The 18,024-nt window shown below is 42.8% G+C and overlaps 1 protein-coding gene across 1 annotated transcript in view; it reads left to right on the plus strand.

The window, feature by feature from the left end:
- IARS2 (isoleucyl-tRNA synthetase 2, mitochondrial) overlaps positions 1-18,024 on the plus strand; it is a 104,406-nt gene continuing 86,382 nt past the window's right edge. The window contains exons 1-5 of the mRNA XM_089685027.1: positions 1-272; positions 8,763-8,885; positions 10,191-10,350; positions 16,640-16,788; positions 16,950-16,999. Coding sequence (XP_089541153.1) covers positions 78-272; positions 8,763-8,885; positions 10,191-10,350; positions 16,640-16,788; positions 16,950-16,999 — 677 coding nt within the window. The 5' untranslated portion in view covers positions 1-77. The remainder of the gene's footprint in view (positions 273-8,762; positions 8,886-10,190; positions 10,351-16,639; positions 16,789-16,949; positions 17,000-18,024) is intronic.

The following is an 18,024-nucleotide window of genomic DNA, read 5'->3' on the forward strand; positions in this document are numbered from 1 at the left end:
AGGAAGTTTGGTCTTCGCCGGCCGCCGTCCTTGTAACCGTCACCTCTCTGAACGTCCTGCACATACTGACAGGGAACATGCTGACCCTACTGAGGTGCCGACTGCCTGGGAGCCGTTACCCCTGGAGGGTGAGGGCGGCCTCGGGACTGAGCAGCAGCCAGGAGAGACCCGGGCAGAAGAAATACCGCGACACCGTACTGCTCCCTCACACCGACTTCCCCATCCGCCTCAGCCCAGAGGAGACCGTCACCACCGAGCGCCGCCTGCAGGAGGTCAGTGGGAGGAGCAGCGAGTGTCTAGAGCCGTTGCCCATAGCAACTAGTCGGGCGGGAAAAATCCGGTTGCTAGGGGGAACAGTTTCACTCCTGAGGAGGCCTTGAGGAGTCGGGCCTGTGTGATGACAGACCGTGAGGGGCCCGTTTGTATTAGCAGTGGGCGCATCATCTGCCGATTATTTATAAAGCTCCACATTGGAAAATGACTCCGGGCCATGGTTATAAAGCAGTGAATAACTGTCACCAGACATTCACTGATAACAAATCAGTCAACCCATGAACCAGGAAGATTCACCCATAGTGAATGTAAATATACCTGTTTTTTAGGCCATATTGTCAAACTGTAGCCCAACTGTTTTTTGTTTGAAGGTGTAGGGAAGGGTAAAGCCTTTGCCACGTTAATTTATTTTTTTTTCTTTCTGTGTATCACCAGGGAAAATTGCTTTTCACTTCCTGTCAGGGACTTACAACAGGAAGTGAAAGGAAATCTCCCAAAATGCAGGGACTTCCCGGTTGTCATGGGCCGCAACTATTCACAAAGTGCGCGATCACAGCAGCTAAGTGCTGGCTGTCTAGATAGGTCCGACAGCTGCTGAGAGCCGCAGCTACAATCTCTGACCGGCCCAAATCGCCGGTGTAAACGTAGCCTTAGGGCCTATGTCCACTAGTGTTCGTCCTCTGAACAGCGATCAGCGGGCAATATCTTTTCAGAGGGCGTTTGACAAGCGGCTAGGAGGCGTTACTTCCACTTCTTACGGCTTACTTTAACCCTTTAACCACTTGAGCCCCAGAGGATTTACCCCCCTTAATGACCAGGCCTTTTTTTGCTGTTTGGCGCTGCACTAATTCAAATGATAATTGCGCGGTCATGCAATGCTGTACCCAAACGAAATTTATGTCCTTTTTTTCACACACATAGAGCTTTCTTTTGGTGGTATTTGATCACCTGTGCGCTTTTTATTTTCTGCGCTATAAACAAAAAAAACACGAAACTTTTGAAAAAAAACAATATTTTCTACTTTCAGCTATAAAAAATATATCGTAAACTCTAAGTTAGTCATAAATTTAAGCCAAAATGTATTCTGCTCCATGTTTTTGGTAAAAAAATCCCAATAAGTGTATATTGATTGCTTTGTGTGAAAGTTATAGCATCTGCAAACTATGGTATAGATCAGCAATGGGCAAACTACGGCCCGGCGGACCTTTTAATCCGGCCCGCGGAGCTAGGCTCCCGCTAGGCTCCTCTCACAGTCCGCCCTGAAGACCGGTGTAGCATGAAAATCTGTCTCCTATGAGGATCTGTCCCCCTCCACGTATCTGCGCATGTGCCGGAGATCGCCGATCGGCTGCTAATGCCTGAAACTGGCACATGCGCAGATACGTCGAGGGGGACAGATCCTCATAGGAGACAGATTTTCATGCTACACCGGAACGGCGCGGGAACACGGCGAAAGGAACGCGCGGAGCAAAGGTAAGTGAATTCACACAGGGGGGACTTGGGGACTTTATAGGGGGGATGTTACTATATGGGGGATGTTACTATATGGGGAACGAATTACTATATGGGGGATGAATTACTATATGGGGGATTAATTACTATGCTTATTATGGGGGAATATTACTATGCTTACTATGGATGACACATACACATCATTCATCTACTCTTGGTCCGGCCCTCGGGTCCAATATATGAACCCATTGCGGCCCTCAAGTCAAAAAGTTTGCCCACCCCTGGTATAGATACTGTAATTTATGCCTTTTTTTGCTATACAGCGCTGCACTAACTCAAATGATAATTGCGCGGTCATTCAATGCTGTACCCAAACAAAATTTACGTCCTTTTTTTCACACAAATAGAGATTTCTTTTGGTGGTATTTGATCACCTGTGCGCTTTTTATTTTTTGCGCTATAAACAAAAAAACCACAAAAATTTTGAAAAAAAACAATATTTTCTACTTTCAGCTATAAAAAATATATCATAAACTAAAAGTTAGTCATAAATTTAAGCCAAAATGTATTCTGCTACATGTTTTTGGTAAAAAAATCCCAATAAGTGTATATTGATTACTTTGTGTGAAAGTTATAGCGTCTACAAACTATGGTATAGATCAGGGGTGGGCAAACTTTTTGACTTGAGGGCCCCAATGGGTTCATATATTGGACCTGGGGGCCGGACCAAGAGTAGATGAATGATGTGTATGTGTCATCCATAGTAAGTATAGTAATATTCCCCCATAGTAAGCATAGTAATTCATCCCCCATAGTAATTCATCCCCCATAGTAATTCATCCCCCATAGTAATTCATCCCCCCTATAGTAATTCATCCCCCCTATAGTAATTCATCCCCCATATAGTAATTCATCCCCCATATAGTAATTCATCCCCCATATAGTAATTCATCCCCCATATAGTAATTCATCCCCCATAGTAATTCATCCCCCATAGTAATTCATCCCCCATATAGTAATTCATCCCCCATATAGTAATTCATCCCCCCTATAGTAATTCATCCCCCCTATAGTAATTCATCCCCCATATAGTAATTCATCCCCCATAGTAATTCATTCCCCATATTAAGTCCCCAAGTCCCCCCTGTGTCAATTCACTTACCTTTGCTCCGCGCGTTCCTCTCGCCGTCTTCCCGCGCCGTTCCGGTGTAGCATGAAAATCTGTCTCCTATGAGGATCTGTCCCCCTCGACGTATCTGCGCATGTGCCAGTTTCAGGCATTAGCAGCCGATCGGCGATCTCCGGCACATGCGCAGATACGTGGAGGGGGACAGATCCTCATAGGAGACAGATTTTCATGCTACACCAGTCTTCAGGGCGGACTGAGAGGAGCCTAGCGGGAGCCTAGCTCTGCGGGCCGGATTAAAAGGTCCGCCGGGCCGTAGTTTGCCCATTGCTGGTATAGATACTGTAATTTATGCATTTTTTTGCTATACAGCGCTGCACTAATTCAAATGATAATTGCGCGGTCATGCAATGCTGCACCCAAACGAAATTTACATCCTTTTTTTCACACAAATAGAGCTTTCTTTTGGTGGTATTTGATCATCTGTGCGCTTTTTATTTTTTGCGCTATAATAAAAAAAAAATACGAAAATTTTGAAAAAAAACAATATTTTCTACTTTAAGCTATAAAAAATATATCGTAAACTCAAAGTTAGTCATAAATTTAAGCCAAAATGTATTCTGCTACATGTTTTTGGTAAAAAAAATCCCGTGCATTAGCGGGCAAACTGGCGCTATCTAGGAGGGGCGCTAACACTATCGGAAGTCACCAGTGACACTAATACAGTGATCAGTAAAAATCTGTTCACTGTAATCAATGACACTGGTGACAGGGCAGTGAAGGGGTTAACTGGGGGGGGGGGAGGGGGGCGATCAAGGGGTTAAATGGGATTTCTGGTGCACTAGCGGGCAAACTGGCGCTATCTGGGAGGGGCGCTAACACTATCGGAAGTCGCCAGCGACACTGATACAGTGATCAGTAAAAATCTGTTCACTGATCAATGACACTGGTGACAGGGCAGTGAAGGGGTCAACTCGGGGGGCGATCAAGGGGTTAAACGGGATTACTGGTGTACTGGCGGGCAATCTGGCGCTATCTGGGAGGGGCGCTAACACTATCGGAAGTCGCCAGCAACACTGATACAGTGATCAGTAAAAATTGGTCCACTGATCTGTGACACTGGTGACAGGGCAGTGAAGGGGTTAACTGGGGGGGGCGATCAAGGGGTTAGACGGGACTACTGGTGTATTAGCGGGCAAACTGTCGCTATCTGGGAGGGGCGCTAACTCTATCAGAAGTCGCCAGCGACACTGATCAGTAAAAATCGCTTCACTGATCGGTGACGCTGGTGATAGGGCAGTGAAGGGGTTAACTGGGGGGGGGGGGCGATCAGGGGGTTAAATGTGTCCTAGCGTGTTCTAACTGTAGTGTAGTGCTTGTGTACTCACTTTTTGGATGTCTTCTTCTCTGTCTGGAATGGAATGTGTCCAGGCAGAGAAGAATGACATCATATCCTGCCCTGTGTAAATATCAACACATGACAGGATAGGACAGGGACCGATCATGTGATTTCAGCCAGAAATCACTGGCTGAAATCTAATGATTGATCCCTCCTGGATTGAATCGTATCACCCGCGGGTCGGCGGGAGCGCGCGCGCGCCCCCTACCCGCGAATGTGTCGGGAGCGCGGAGCACGTTTTAAAACGTGCTTTTGCGCTCCACTGCTGCCCTGCACACGTATATACACAGTGGCAGGGCGGCAAGCGGTTAAATCCCTCACCACAAGCGCTTGCATGGCACGCAGTTGTGACGTGGCCTCTGTCACATGAATGTGTTGTGTGTGGTGGGTGGTACTGCCCATCACATTTATTTATTTCAGGTACTTGTATAGTGCCGTCAATTTACGCACCACTTTTACACAGGGTGGATTTGATTTAAATCAAACTGATTTAAATCACGATTTAAATCACTAGTCAGTAAGGTTTGATTTAAATCCTAGTTTTCTACATAGACTAATTCTTGCTGGTATAACTTTAATATGCAAGTAGATGAAGATTTTTAGAATAACAAATTTTCATATTAGTTTTTTTATCCCCAGTTGAATAGGTTAATCATTCATATTTGGACAACTTTTCTGTTGTACTTAGGAAGGAGAAAAATAATCATTACCTTAATAATAACAATTTAAATAGATTTATTCAACTGAAACAATAACATTATAGCATATGTTATTTGCTTAACTAATTACCGACTGCAGATAGCCGAATGACGGCTGCACTGCGGCCGGCCAGTTCTGGGTGGACGTCATATGACGTCCTCCCAGAATGCGCTCAACTGTGCGCCCCCGGCCATCTCCGTGATCGCTGTGTCCTATGGACACAGCTGATCACGTGACGTGGTAAAAGGCCAATCACAGCGGCCTTTTACCACGTGATCAGCCGTGTCCAATGACACGCTGATCACCGGGAAAATGCAAACGCTGGTTCTCGGCTGCACTTCCCTCACGCTGTCAGATCGTGAGGAGAGTACTGCCGAAAACCGGCAGTTGTCAGAGCGGGGATCGGCACCGATCATCAGGGTCACTGATCACCAGTGCCCTGATGATCGGTGCCCAGCAGTGCCACACACAAGTTCCGCCCACCTGTGCCCAGCAGTGCGCCCACCTGTCCCCAGCAGTGCGCCCACCAATGCACCCACCTGTGCCCAGCAGTGCACCCACCTGTGCCACCCAGCAGTGTCACCGCCTGTGCCCAAAAGTGCCACCTACCTGTGCCCAGTAGTGCCACCCACCTGTGCCCAGCAGTGCTGCCAGTCAGTGCCACCAGTCAGTGCCCAGCGGTTGTGCCAGTCAGTGCCCAGCAGTGATGTCAGTCAGTGCCACCTATCAGTGCTGTCTATCAGTACCCATTATCAGTGTCGCCTATCAGTGCCACCAATCAGTGCTGCATATCAGTGCCACCTATCCGTGGTACCTCATTAGTGCCGCCTATCCATGCCACCTCATTAGTGCCGCCTATCAGTGTTGCCTATCAGTGCCCTTCAGTGCTGCCTATCAGTGCCCTTCAGTGCTGCCTATCAGTGCCCTTCAGTGCTGCCTCATCAACGCACATCAGTGAAGGAGAAAAATTACCTGTTTGAAAAATTTTACAATAGAAACAAAAAAACTTTTTTTTTTCAAAATTTTTTGCAATTTTTTTGCTTATAGCACAAAAAGTAAAGTGCCCAGCAGCGATTAAATACCACCAAAAGAAAGCTATATGTGTGAGTAAAAAATGATAAAAATTTCATATGGGTACATTCTTGCATGACCGCACAATTGTCAATCAAAGTGCAACAGTGCTGAAAGCTGAAAATTGGCCTGGTAAATAAGGGGGTATAAGTGCCCTGTAGGCAAGTGGTTAAACAAACATCCATGTTTGTTAACTAATTTGGCTAAACAAAATATATATATTTTAAGTAACTTAGACTGTCAGCCCCTTCCTCCTCACACTTAGTTTCACTTTCTTCTTGTGCAGATCTATTCCACTCCAGACAATCAGAAAAATATTGTTTCTATTCTATTCACTGAACTTCTTGAAACTTAGCACTGAAGGGGTTGATTCTGTATTCATAGGTTTGTAGAAGTTAGGATGAAGGTCTTTTTCTTAACTCTGTTCATGTTATAACATTTTTGCTGTGAAGAAGAGTCATGTGATCTCCGCTGAGTCAAATTCAGTTTTGACAACTGCAAAAGTAAACCAAGAATCTGTGATAATATCTTGTAGGCAGAGAAACTGCCCAATAATCTTACAAAAACCTTTGGAAGAGCATGACATTGTGAATGGATTCATGGAATTTATTTACCAAAAAAATTAAACATATACAGCCTTATTCTACATAATTAAAAAACGAATCTTTATTTCATGATGGAATAACCTTTGGATGGTAATATATTTTCCTCAAAAAGCATTTTATTTAAAAAAATCCGATTTAAATAAAACAAATCCGATTTTTTTTTTTTTTTTTTTTTTTTTTTTTTTTTTTTTTTTTAAATCATTGATTTTTATCCACCTTGCTTTTACATATGTATTGTACATTCACATCAGTCCCTAACCCTCAAGGGGAGTACAATCTAAGGTCCCTAACTCACATTCATACATACACAAATGCGACATGGAGGGTTTATTTTATGTTGTGAGCAGGCAGGCTGTGTATTACAGACATCCAACGTCTCTTCTGCAATGAAATACACCTTATATATAAAGAAAAAGGTGTAATCACCCCTTCATAAATATTCCCCGATTCACCAAAGTATAAGGTGTGAATTCTTAAACCAAAAAAAAATGAATAAATGTTAGCAGTTGACAAGAGCAAACCCGCTATGAAGTGGTGCATTACAAATCCTATGCGGAGTAATAATCACTAAATAGTGAATGCAAATTGTATTTATTAAGATCACATGGATCATGAAAAGGTAGACATTATATCATGGTGGACATATGTCATTCATAAAAATAAAATCAAAAAGTAAAAACCAAAAAATAATGTCTACCTATTCATGATAAATGTGATCTTAATAAATACAATTTGCATTCACTAATTTAGTGATTATTACTCCGCATAGGATTTGTAGTGCACCACTTTATAGCGGGTTTGCTCTTGTCATCTGCTAACATTTATTCAATGAAATACACCTGCCTGCCTGCTCACGGCCTTCTGTGGCATGTAAACTGAGCTGCGCATGTGGAAAGAAAGAAGAAAGATGTGGCAAAAAGGTGAACATATAAAGCAGGGGTTCTCCACACTATGGCCCTCCAGCTGTTGAAGTATTACAAGTCCCATCATGCCTCTGGGAGTCTTGCTTGTGGCTGTCAGAGTCTTGCAAGGCCTCATGGGACTTGCAATTCCTCAACACCTGGAGGGCCATAGTTTGGAGACCCCTGATATAGAGAAATTAAGGGCTTATTTACACGGCTTCATAGGGCCTCACGCAGGACACGCAACACCCAAAAGTGGCTCTGGAACCTTTTTTGGGCGTCACGTGTCCCATGATTTTTTTTCCACAGTTTCGGCATGTTTTTTGCACGGAAAACCGTGTCATGATTGTGGCAAAAATGATCGTGATCGGTACCTTGACGCGTGATCACGCGTTTTCACATTGTCCCAGCGCATTTTGAAATCGTGGGCAGAATCACAGCAAAAATGTAGAATGTTTTATTTTGAATAGCATAATGAACATTTTCCTCCTGCAGCCTCTGAATGTCGGGGATTGGTTCCTGTGACAGGGAGGCCACACGGGCTCCCTGGAGCATGAAGCGAGGTCACTATTGCAACCCACGATGCTACACCAATGGTTGGGGGTGGTAAAAACAGACCTCAACATACTCTTAGATGCAGATTTTTGGGTTCTATGTTTTGTATCTGAACATAGTGCATGTTTACTGCTGGGGGGGGTGTGGAGGAGGGGGCACTGTGCTGGGGGGGGTGTGGAGAAGGGGGCACTGTGCTGGGGGGGTGTGGAAGAGGGGGCACTCTTCTGAGGGGGTGTGGAAGAGGGGACACTCTGCTGATGGGGTGTGGAGGAGGGGGCACTCTGCTGAGGGGGTGTGGCGGAGGGGGCACTCTTCTGAGGGGGTGTGGAGGAGGGCGCGCTCTGCTGAGGGGATGTGGAGGAGGGGGCGCTCTGCTGAGGGAGTGTGGAAGAGGGGGCACTCTGCTGATGGGGTGTAGAGGAGGAGGCGCTCTGCTGATGGGGTGTAGAGGAGGGGGCGCTCTGCTGAGGGGGTGTAGAGGAGGGGGCGCTCTGCTGAGGGGGTGTGGAAGAGGGGGCGCTCTGCTGAGGGGGTGTAGAAGAGGGGGCGCTCTGCTGAGGGGGTGTAGAGGAGGGGGCGCTCTGCTGAGGTTTGTATGTTTGGTATAACTAGAGTGGTTAATAGTTTTCATCATTTTCTCGGCACAAGTATGATTGCTTCCCTATCTTTTCCCCACACAGGAGTGTAACTTCTTGCAACTTTACAACTGGCAAAGAGCCAGAAAATCCAAGAAAGAGTTCAGCTTGCATGATGGGCCACCCTATGCTAATGGGGACCCTCATGTTGGACATGCACTGAATAAGGTAACAGTTTATTACTGATCTTCTGTGTTTTTTACATCTCAATTGTCCAGTTAGAGTAGCTAAATAGTAAAATGTATAAATATCTCATTAAAGTGTATGTTTATTTGTTTCTCACTTTTTTTTTTCTTTACACTTTCACTAAGCCACCCCAACCACACCTAAGCATTTTATGTTGTCTTCATGCTTTGAATTTTGCACTAGGATACAGTTATAGAAAGCAGTAGGACATTAAAAATGTAGTTGATACTTTTGTGTGCTAACTGCGTATTTAGATAATCAGCCAAAAATACTGACTACAATTTACTTCCTGCTGCTGTCTATGGCTGTCATGGTACAACAAGGAGCAGAACAAATGAGACTTCTTCACTTAAGCTGGCCATACACGTGTAGAGTTTTAGACGAGGATATTCGTTAGAAAAGTTGTACAAATATTTTGAACTTTCAGTGAATGGACGAATGTCGTTCAAAAATTGTCTTTTGCTTTTAACATTCAATTTTAAAATCAATGTAATTTCTGAACGATAACCACATGCACTGGCCAAAAATGCATTTGATAGAAAAAACTTTCCTTTCCTGTCCCTTTGAATTTTCCCGTCACTGCTGTCGAAAACGAACATCGATTTGACCCCACTAACCATAAGAAAATCAAACGAATATTCTTGAAACAAAAATTCTCGAACGAAAAGCTTCCTTTGGGTGTTATTTGATCGTCTGGTCGTTTTTTATTTTTTGCGCATAAAAAAAAAAAGACTGACAATTTTGCGAAAAAAACAATATTTTTGACTTTTTGCTATTAAACATGTCCAGTTAAAAGATTCAAAACGTCACATTTCTTCATAATTTAGGCCAAAATGTTTCCTGCGACATGTCTTTGCTAAGAAAACTCTCAATATGTGTAAATTAATTGGGTTACGTGAAAGTTTTAGTGTTTACAAATGGCGCAGCCATCCAGAGCAGTGTGCCCGAGCTGACAGGGAGGAGGACTTTTAGTAAACAAAACAGTCCTCCTCCCCGTCGGAGATGCTCGGTAATCACCAGGCGCCGGCAGGTAATCACTGGCTAGGACCCGGTGATTGACAGCCGCGAATGGTGGCGCAGGTAGGGCGCGCGCACGGCTCGCATGCACCCCCTACCCGGAAATGCGAAATCACGTATATATACGTAATTTTGCAATCCCCTGCCGCCCTGTAGCAGTATGTCTGCTATAGGGCAGTGGGAAAACGGTTAACCTGAAATATTTAAAAAACAGATTATCATTAGGATTATTTACTGCAGATATCATTGTAACATTAATTTGTCTTTCAGATCTTAAAGGACATTATAAATCGTTTTCATATGTTGCGGGGTTACAAGGTGTCGTATGTTCCAGGATGGGATTGTCATGGGTTACCAGTAGAACTCAAAGCCCTGGCTGATGTTGGAGACAAAGCCGACAGTCTGACGCCTATGGAAATCAGAAGTAGAGGTAAGGAAGCACAAGGACAATGACAAGTGACTCAAGTAATATTGTGCCATAAAATGTTTGTAGAACTATTTTGACTAAGAGACTAAGAATCTCACAAACAATTAATGCAGTAGGGTTATGTTTAACTGCTTCCCGACTGCCCTATAGCAGAACTACTGCTACAGGGTGGCAGGGCTGCGCAAAATCGCCTATATATTTCCAGGTAGGGGGTGCGCACATGCACTGCCCTACCTGCGGCGCCATGGGCGGCTACAACTGTTGATCACCGAGTCCCGTTGTTCGCCGAGGAACACTAACAGGGGAGAGGTCTGTATGTAAACAACACAGATCTCTCCCCTGTCAGCACCAGCATGCTGCTTTGTATTGCTTTGCATAGCAGAGCAATACAAAGCACCATGCTTACAGAGTAAAACAGCACATAATGTGACACACAGCACATAGTTAACTCTTTGATCGCCCCAGATGTTAACCCCTTCCTGCTCAGTGTTATTAGTACAGTGTCATTGCTTTTTATTAGCACTGATCACTGTATTAGTGTCACTGAGGATGTCAGTGGCAGTTAATCAGTCCTCCCAGTATCAGAATGCCCGCGGCAGTCCCACTATAAGTCGCTAATCGCCGCCATTACTAGTATTTATAAAAAAAAAATTCCAGTATATATACCGCCATTTGTAGACTTCAAACTTTCACGTAAACCAATTAATTTACACATATTAGGATTTTTTTTTAGCAAAGACATGTAGCAGAATACATTTTGGCCAAAATTTATGAAGAAATTAGATTTTTAAAAATTTTTTTACAGGATATGTTTTATAGCAAGAAGTAAAATTTTATTTATTTTTTTTTTTTTCAAAATTGTCGTTTTTCGTTTATAGCACAAAAAATAAAAAACACAGAGGCAATCAAATACCACAGAAAGAAAGCTCCATCTGTGGGGAAAAAAGGGCATACATTTAATTTGGGTGCAGCGTTGCATGACCGCGCAATTGTCAGTTAAAGTAATGCAGCGCTGTATCACCAAAAAATGACCTGGTCAAGAAGGGGGGTAAATCCTCTGGAGGGCAAGTGGTTGTAAAGGCTCAAGGTTTTTTACCTTCATGTATTCTATGCATGAAGGTCAAAAACCTTTTGTGTGTTTATTGCACATTTCCAATTACTGTAAATACATAGAAATCCTTGGTGAGACATCTGACTGCTGCTAAATCCATTATACCCAGATTCTGGAAATCCACATACTGTATGTGCCTACAGTACTGGATTGGTTGCACTGGTATACCACATCAGTGAAGTGGAACAAACTGTAGCAATTGCTGAAGAATGCACAGGAAAATATGTCGAGAGACTGTGGTTTCTTTTACTCAACTTCTTATGTGCAATTAAGTATAAGCTGAATTATATGGGAGATTATAAATTGTTCACCTTTTCTGACCAATAACGCAGTCATGCTATTTACCACATCTAGACTACTGTATACTTGACCAGAAGATAATTCTCAATTTCTTCTCACTCTTTGTTTCTAAACTATTTTTCTGCAAATGAAACACTGGTTTGTTAAGACATGTTTGTAATTTAGAACACAGAACACAGGCAGTCTGAAACACATGTTTATCACTGCCATATTTCGACGAAGATTGTATGAAAACTTTTTAATTTTACAGTTTGCTTTACGGTTTATGAAACTGTGTCTTCTTTGAGATATATGTCAAACAAATCTTTTTTGAATAAAAATTGAGGCCAAGTTTCTGCTCCGTGTGTGTGAATGGACAAAGCAAAGCTGCTTGCTTTGGGGGCATCCGACAGCAGCCAGAAGAGCCTGAGGGGGACCCGAGAAGAGGAGGATCCAGGCTGCACAACCACTGCACACAGCAGGTGAGTATAGCATGTTTGTTATTTTCCACAGAAAAAAAAAAACCTTTAGAATCGCTTAAAGTTAAGGGGTTGTTCTTGGTAAAAATGCAGAAAAAGGGGTCTTTACAGCACTTAAATGGAACTCTCTTTTTAGCCTACCAAATTTCCAAAGAGATGTTGTACCTTAAAATGTATGTCATGCAGATGTTATGAGTAATAATCTAGGTCTCCATCCAGTGCCTTCTCCTTATTTGAATATTTGTTCCAGGTTACTGATTCATAGGATTGAAGCCCAGATTGTCAGCATGGCAGAAAGCTAACAATTATTTTTGAAAATGGCAGCCTAAATATTTCCTTACTTGTAAATTGTAAGATGCCTGGAGACTTTAGGGGGTGATCTGTTATGTAGGTATGATCTATCTGCCCTCAAATAAAACAGCCATCAGAGCACTGCAGAAGACAATTAAGGGACAACTGTGCTCTGCAGCCATTGTCAGTGCTCTCTCCTCCTCCTGAAGCTGGCCACTGGGGAGATCACATGCCCAGACCGGAGTGCCCTTAGATTAGTTAAGTATACACAGGCTTAGAATGGGGGTGGGAGCAGGTTTAAGCTTAGTTAGACTTTGGCCGGACTTCTACTTTAAGTTAGTATTCTCCTTCCCCACCAAAGTTTTATACTTACATGCTTACGCTCCTACAGAAACCACACTATGTACAAAAAATCCCATTCATTTCCATTGAGAGGCCATCTATCACTGTGACATGTAATAGACAGGCCTCTTTATAAGAATGAACGGGATTTTCTCAACAGCAACGACTCCCTATTGGTCACACATCATGGATCTCAAAGGAGTGTGGACACAAGTATAACATTTAGAGGGAGGACATTTGGATTGGCAGCATGTGAAGTTCCAGCACTGATTAATTATTCACAGGTGAAATTTCCTCATCTACTGTAAATGTGTACAGCAGTGACAGTTATACTGCATACGATACTTCCTTGTTGCTTTTATTCATACCCCAAGAGTACTATGTATCTTGTTCAAAGCTTCTATCTAATTTCTCACTCTTAGGCCCCTTTCATAGTGGCGGACTGATGGGTGAAAATAATCAGTTACTAGGGTGTTTCTCTTCCCTCTGTTCTTGTTATACGAACAGGAGTTTACAATTACAGTGAACCTGTCATTACATGTGTAGCTACTACAGCTACCTTTCATATTTCCATATATTGCAACAGTAGCCTATGGGGTTGATTTAATAAAATTGGAGAGTGCAAAACCTGGTTCAGCTCTTCATAGAAACCAATCGGCTTCCACTTTTTTTTTTTTTTGGTCAAAGTTCTAAGTTGAACAAGCTGAAGTTAGAAGTTCACTGGCTACAATGCACAGCCACACCAGATTTTGAACTCTCCCATTTTAGTAAATCAACCCCTATGTTGGTATGTATCCAAGTATGAACTTAGGGAGAAGAGAAACAAAATGACTGCAACTCTTGTATAGGGCACTACTTAGGTCCTTTGAGGTTCCTTGAGAACCATCTCCATCTGAGTCTGATGGTTTGTGCTTGCACTGGGTAGGGTGGGTTCAAAACATGACGCCTAGTAGGTTTGCATTTTCAAGAAACTGGTTATAAAATTCTCTCATGGTGGTACAGGGCCCCTAAAACCCTTTATATATTCTTCCTGTAATGATTCTCACTGTGCTGGAGATGTTGAAAAGATGAAGGCCCTCTGTTGCATATTTTTGGACTTGTCTGGGTATAGGAGACTTTTGGGATCAGGTGAAACAGATAATCTCACAACTGACAGATGTACTGATGCACAATAATCCAGCGGTATTCCTCCTTGATTTCACTACTGCCAATCAAACAATATAAATTATCTCTATTAATATACTTATTTAATGTAGTAAATATACACTATATTGCCAAAAGTATTGGGACACCCCTCCAAATCATTGGATTCAGGTGTTCACTTCCATGGCCACAGGTGTATAAAATCAAGCCCCTAGGCATGCAGACTGCTTCTATAAACATATGTGAAAAAATGGGTCGCTCTCAGGAGCTCAGTGAATTCAAGCGTGGTAACGTGATAGGTTGCCACCTGTACAATAAGTCCATCTGTGAAATTTTCTTGCTACTAAATATTGCATAGTCAACTGTTAGTGGTATTATAACAAAGTGGAAGAAACTGGGAACAACAGCAACTCGGCCACGAAGTGGTAGGCCACGTAAAATGACACAGTTGGGTCATGCTGAAGCACACCATGTGCAAAAATAACCAATATCTAAAGACCTCCAAACTTCATGTGTCTTACAGATTAGCATAACACCAGTGTGTAGAGAGCTTCATGGAATGGGTTTCCATGGTCGAGCAGCTACATCCAAGCACTTACATCACCAAGTGCAATGCAAAGCTTCTGATGCAGTGGTATAAAGCATGCCGCCACTGGACTGTAGAGTAGTGGAAACGTGTTCTCTGGCGTGACGAATCGTGCTTCTCTGTCTGGACTTTTGGCGGTTGCCAGGAGAACGGTACTTGCCTGACTGAATTGTGCAAAACGTAAAGTTTGGTGGAGGGGGGATTATGGTGTGGGGTTGTTTTTCAGGGGTTGGGCTTGGCCCCTTAGTTCCAGTGAAGGGAACTCTTAAGGCGTCAGCATACCAAGACATTTTGGACAATTTCAGCTTTGTGGGAACAGTTTGGGGATGGCTCCTTCCTGTTCCAACATGACTGCGCACCAGTGCACAAATCAAGGTCCATAAAGACAGGGATGAGTGAGTTTGTGGTGGAGGAACTTGACTGGCCTGCACAGAATCCTGACCTCAACCTAATAGAACACCTTTGGGATGAATTAGAGCGGAGACTGCGAGCCAGGCCTTCTCATCCCACATCAGTGCCTGACCTCACAAATGTGCTTCTGGAAGAATGGTCAAACATTCCCATAGACACACTCCTAAACCTTGTGAACAGCCTTCCCCGAAGTATTGAAGCTGTTATAGCTGCAAAAGGTGGGCCAACTCAATATTTAACCCTATGGACTAAGACTGGGATGCCATTAAAGTTCATGTGTGTGTAAAGGCAGGCGTCCCAATACTTTTGACAATATAATGTATTAATTCCAGGATATTGGAAACAACCTATATTCCTGCAAGTTGGTTTGTGGTTTTTGAAGAATAACAAAATCAAAATGATGAAGGTACTTATGGCCACAGCAAATCACAAGGAACAACAATTCTGGAACTCATGGCTGCAGTAAATAACAAGAAACAACGGTTTGGCAAAACTAGTTACTCTAGTGCTTGAGGCATAGTCTAGGAAAAATTAAGCAGTCCATGTAGGAGAAGCCAGGAGGTAGGCAGGATCAGGATAGGAAAACAAAAAGGATGGGTGGTGGAGGGTGGGTTATCTGGGTGCGACTGTCGCCAGGCTATCTGGTGAGGACTGTGGACTCTATTGCATCCTAAACTGGTGGCCCTATCAGTATAAGGTGTCTCATGTTTCTAAGGGTTATTCATTAATGTCCAGTAATTTATTAAGTAGGTGAATTCAGTCCAAAAGTGCCACTTTTCCTTGACAGCTTGGTATGCTAAAGGAAGTTGAAAACAATAGACTTGATTACGGGGTCACCAGGTGAAAATAAAGGGGGAAAAAAAGCCTACAAAAAAAACTGCAGTGCTCCTGACTGGCCTTTTATCTACAATAGCCGGTCAGGAGGTGGTTTTCTGCTGTCACCCATTGTGATGTGCTTTCAGTCAGCCTGATCCTTTAATAAGTTGTCCAAGCTTGCAGTATGCAGTAGCGGTTTATTGAATTGTATGTTAGTTGCTCCCTCATTGCAAGGGATTGCATGCTAGCGCTGGAATTAATAGTATCCACCTTTTAAAAGCAATTTCGTTTTGCTCATTTCCACTCGAACGTTGCAATGGAACATTCTTATGCCAAGGGACAAATTCAATCTCAGGATGTCAGTGTCACGGGACTTCTGTCCCTGGCATTGGTGGAGGGCAGGATTTTCTTTCCGATTACACAACGTATGCCAGTCTTATGGGTTGTGGTGGAGTTCTGTGCTGTCCATCTCTTCAGGGTTGTTGCTCTCAGGAAAATTTGTCATTTCCAATCAACAACCTACAGTTATGAGCAAGTTGATTGTTGATTGTAGAAAAAAATCTTCCAAATCAAGCTGAAAGGAGAAGAACATCCTTTCTCCTAAGGACCCTAAGCAAAACCGAACAGTTGTGAAGTGAAAGGGAGGTTATAGCTTCAAGGGGCCTGCCTTCAGTTTTCTATGTGCATATTGTCCATCTTCTTGTAGGTGGCAGTACATTCCTAGGTTGCTTATTATGAAGCTATGTCCCTCAATGAGCAATGGAGAAAAATGCATTCGATGAAGATATTTCAGTAATGTTTTAATTTAAATCTATACGCGATCTTTCTGTTTAGCCAAGGCATTTGCAGAAGAAGCCATAGAGAAGCAAAAAGCATCATTCATTCGCTGGGGAGTGATGGCAGACTGGGAAAAGTGCTATTACACCTTTGATAAGAATTACGAGGCAAAACAACTGGATGTCTTCAGCAAAATGCATGAAAAGGTATTCAACTTGTGGGTTGTGCTTGTGATGGTTAGCATAATGTCTGTGTTAGATGTTTTCAAAAAAATCAAACCGAGGTCCAGTGATCTTTGTATCGTATCTATGGCTGTTGACTGTTTGACTTTTTGGTATTAAATAAGTTTCTATTTTTTGCTTTGTAGGGCCATATTTATCAGGATTACAGACCTGTGTTTTGGTCTCCTTCATCAAAGTAAGCAATATGATTCTTCTTTTGTATCCTCCTTGTGATCTTTTATCTGTTTTCTTACTCACATACTTTGCTTTGTACAGAATATATAGCTTAACTAGTAGCAGTTAATCACAAAAAACTAGATTTATGCTACCTGTATGGCTATAAATGCTGGGTAAGGATGAGCTCAGGTGTTTTCGGATACTAGTGTGAACCTGCCTGAGCTATCCCACCAGTTAAGTTGTCACTGTGGACCACCAATCATATGCAGCTGAGGCATTCCCCACCCCACAGCTGCACATATACAAGGGGCATGTATACTCATGGCTGTGGGAAAGATAATGTTTTGCCCACTTAAAATTTGGCAGTCCACAGTGACAGTTGCCTTGTGGATTAGCTATATATGGATGGAGAATGGCTAAACATGGTATACTATGAGTAAGCGCTAGTTTAGTGTGAAATGCAATTGCCTACTTGTTTCCTTTCTTTGCTGTTTGCATTGTTCATTGCTTGTGCTTTTATGGACATTTTGTAATAAAGTGGTTTTCCAATAGTGCAGATGTCCACATCATCTTCTGTTTTTTGCAATTTCTTGCAGGATAGTGCAGGTGGGTTAAACTAAAATCTGAGCACCCCTGAGCTCATCCATGATGTGACTATTTGCTAGCTGTACCATGACCTAGATAAATGAGAGCTCTCACAGACGTCCTGAATTTGTATTTACTCACATTAGTTACTGTTTGGTATAGCTGTGAGCAGATGTTTGTGACCCTTTAGGTAAATGTCTATATAAATAGTTGGTGAGGCTGCCATTATTATGTATCTAAAGCCAAAACTTTTTTTGTAGTTTTAGATAGTGTGGATGGGTTAGAACACCTTTTTAGGTTTTTTTCTTTTTGTCATTTTTTTAAAATATATTTCCATTACCAGTTAACAGCATTTGCCCATTTACAAACCATCAACTACTGTCTCTGCTGGGGAGACTCACTCTCTCTGTTTGTCCTCGTGACCATTGTCATGGAAATTGGAACTGGGGGAAAATCCAA

The sequence above is a fragment of the Staurois parvus genome, unplaced genomic scaffold (assembly GCF_062004578.1).
Source record: "Staurois parvus isolate SC_StPar_1 unplaced genomic scaffold, SC_StPar_1.0 ptg000362l, whole genome shotgun sequence".
NCBI classification, from domain to species: Eukaryota; Metazoa; Chordata; class Amphibia; order Anura; family Ranidae; genus Staurois; species Staurois parvus.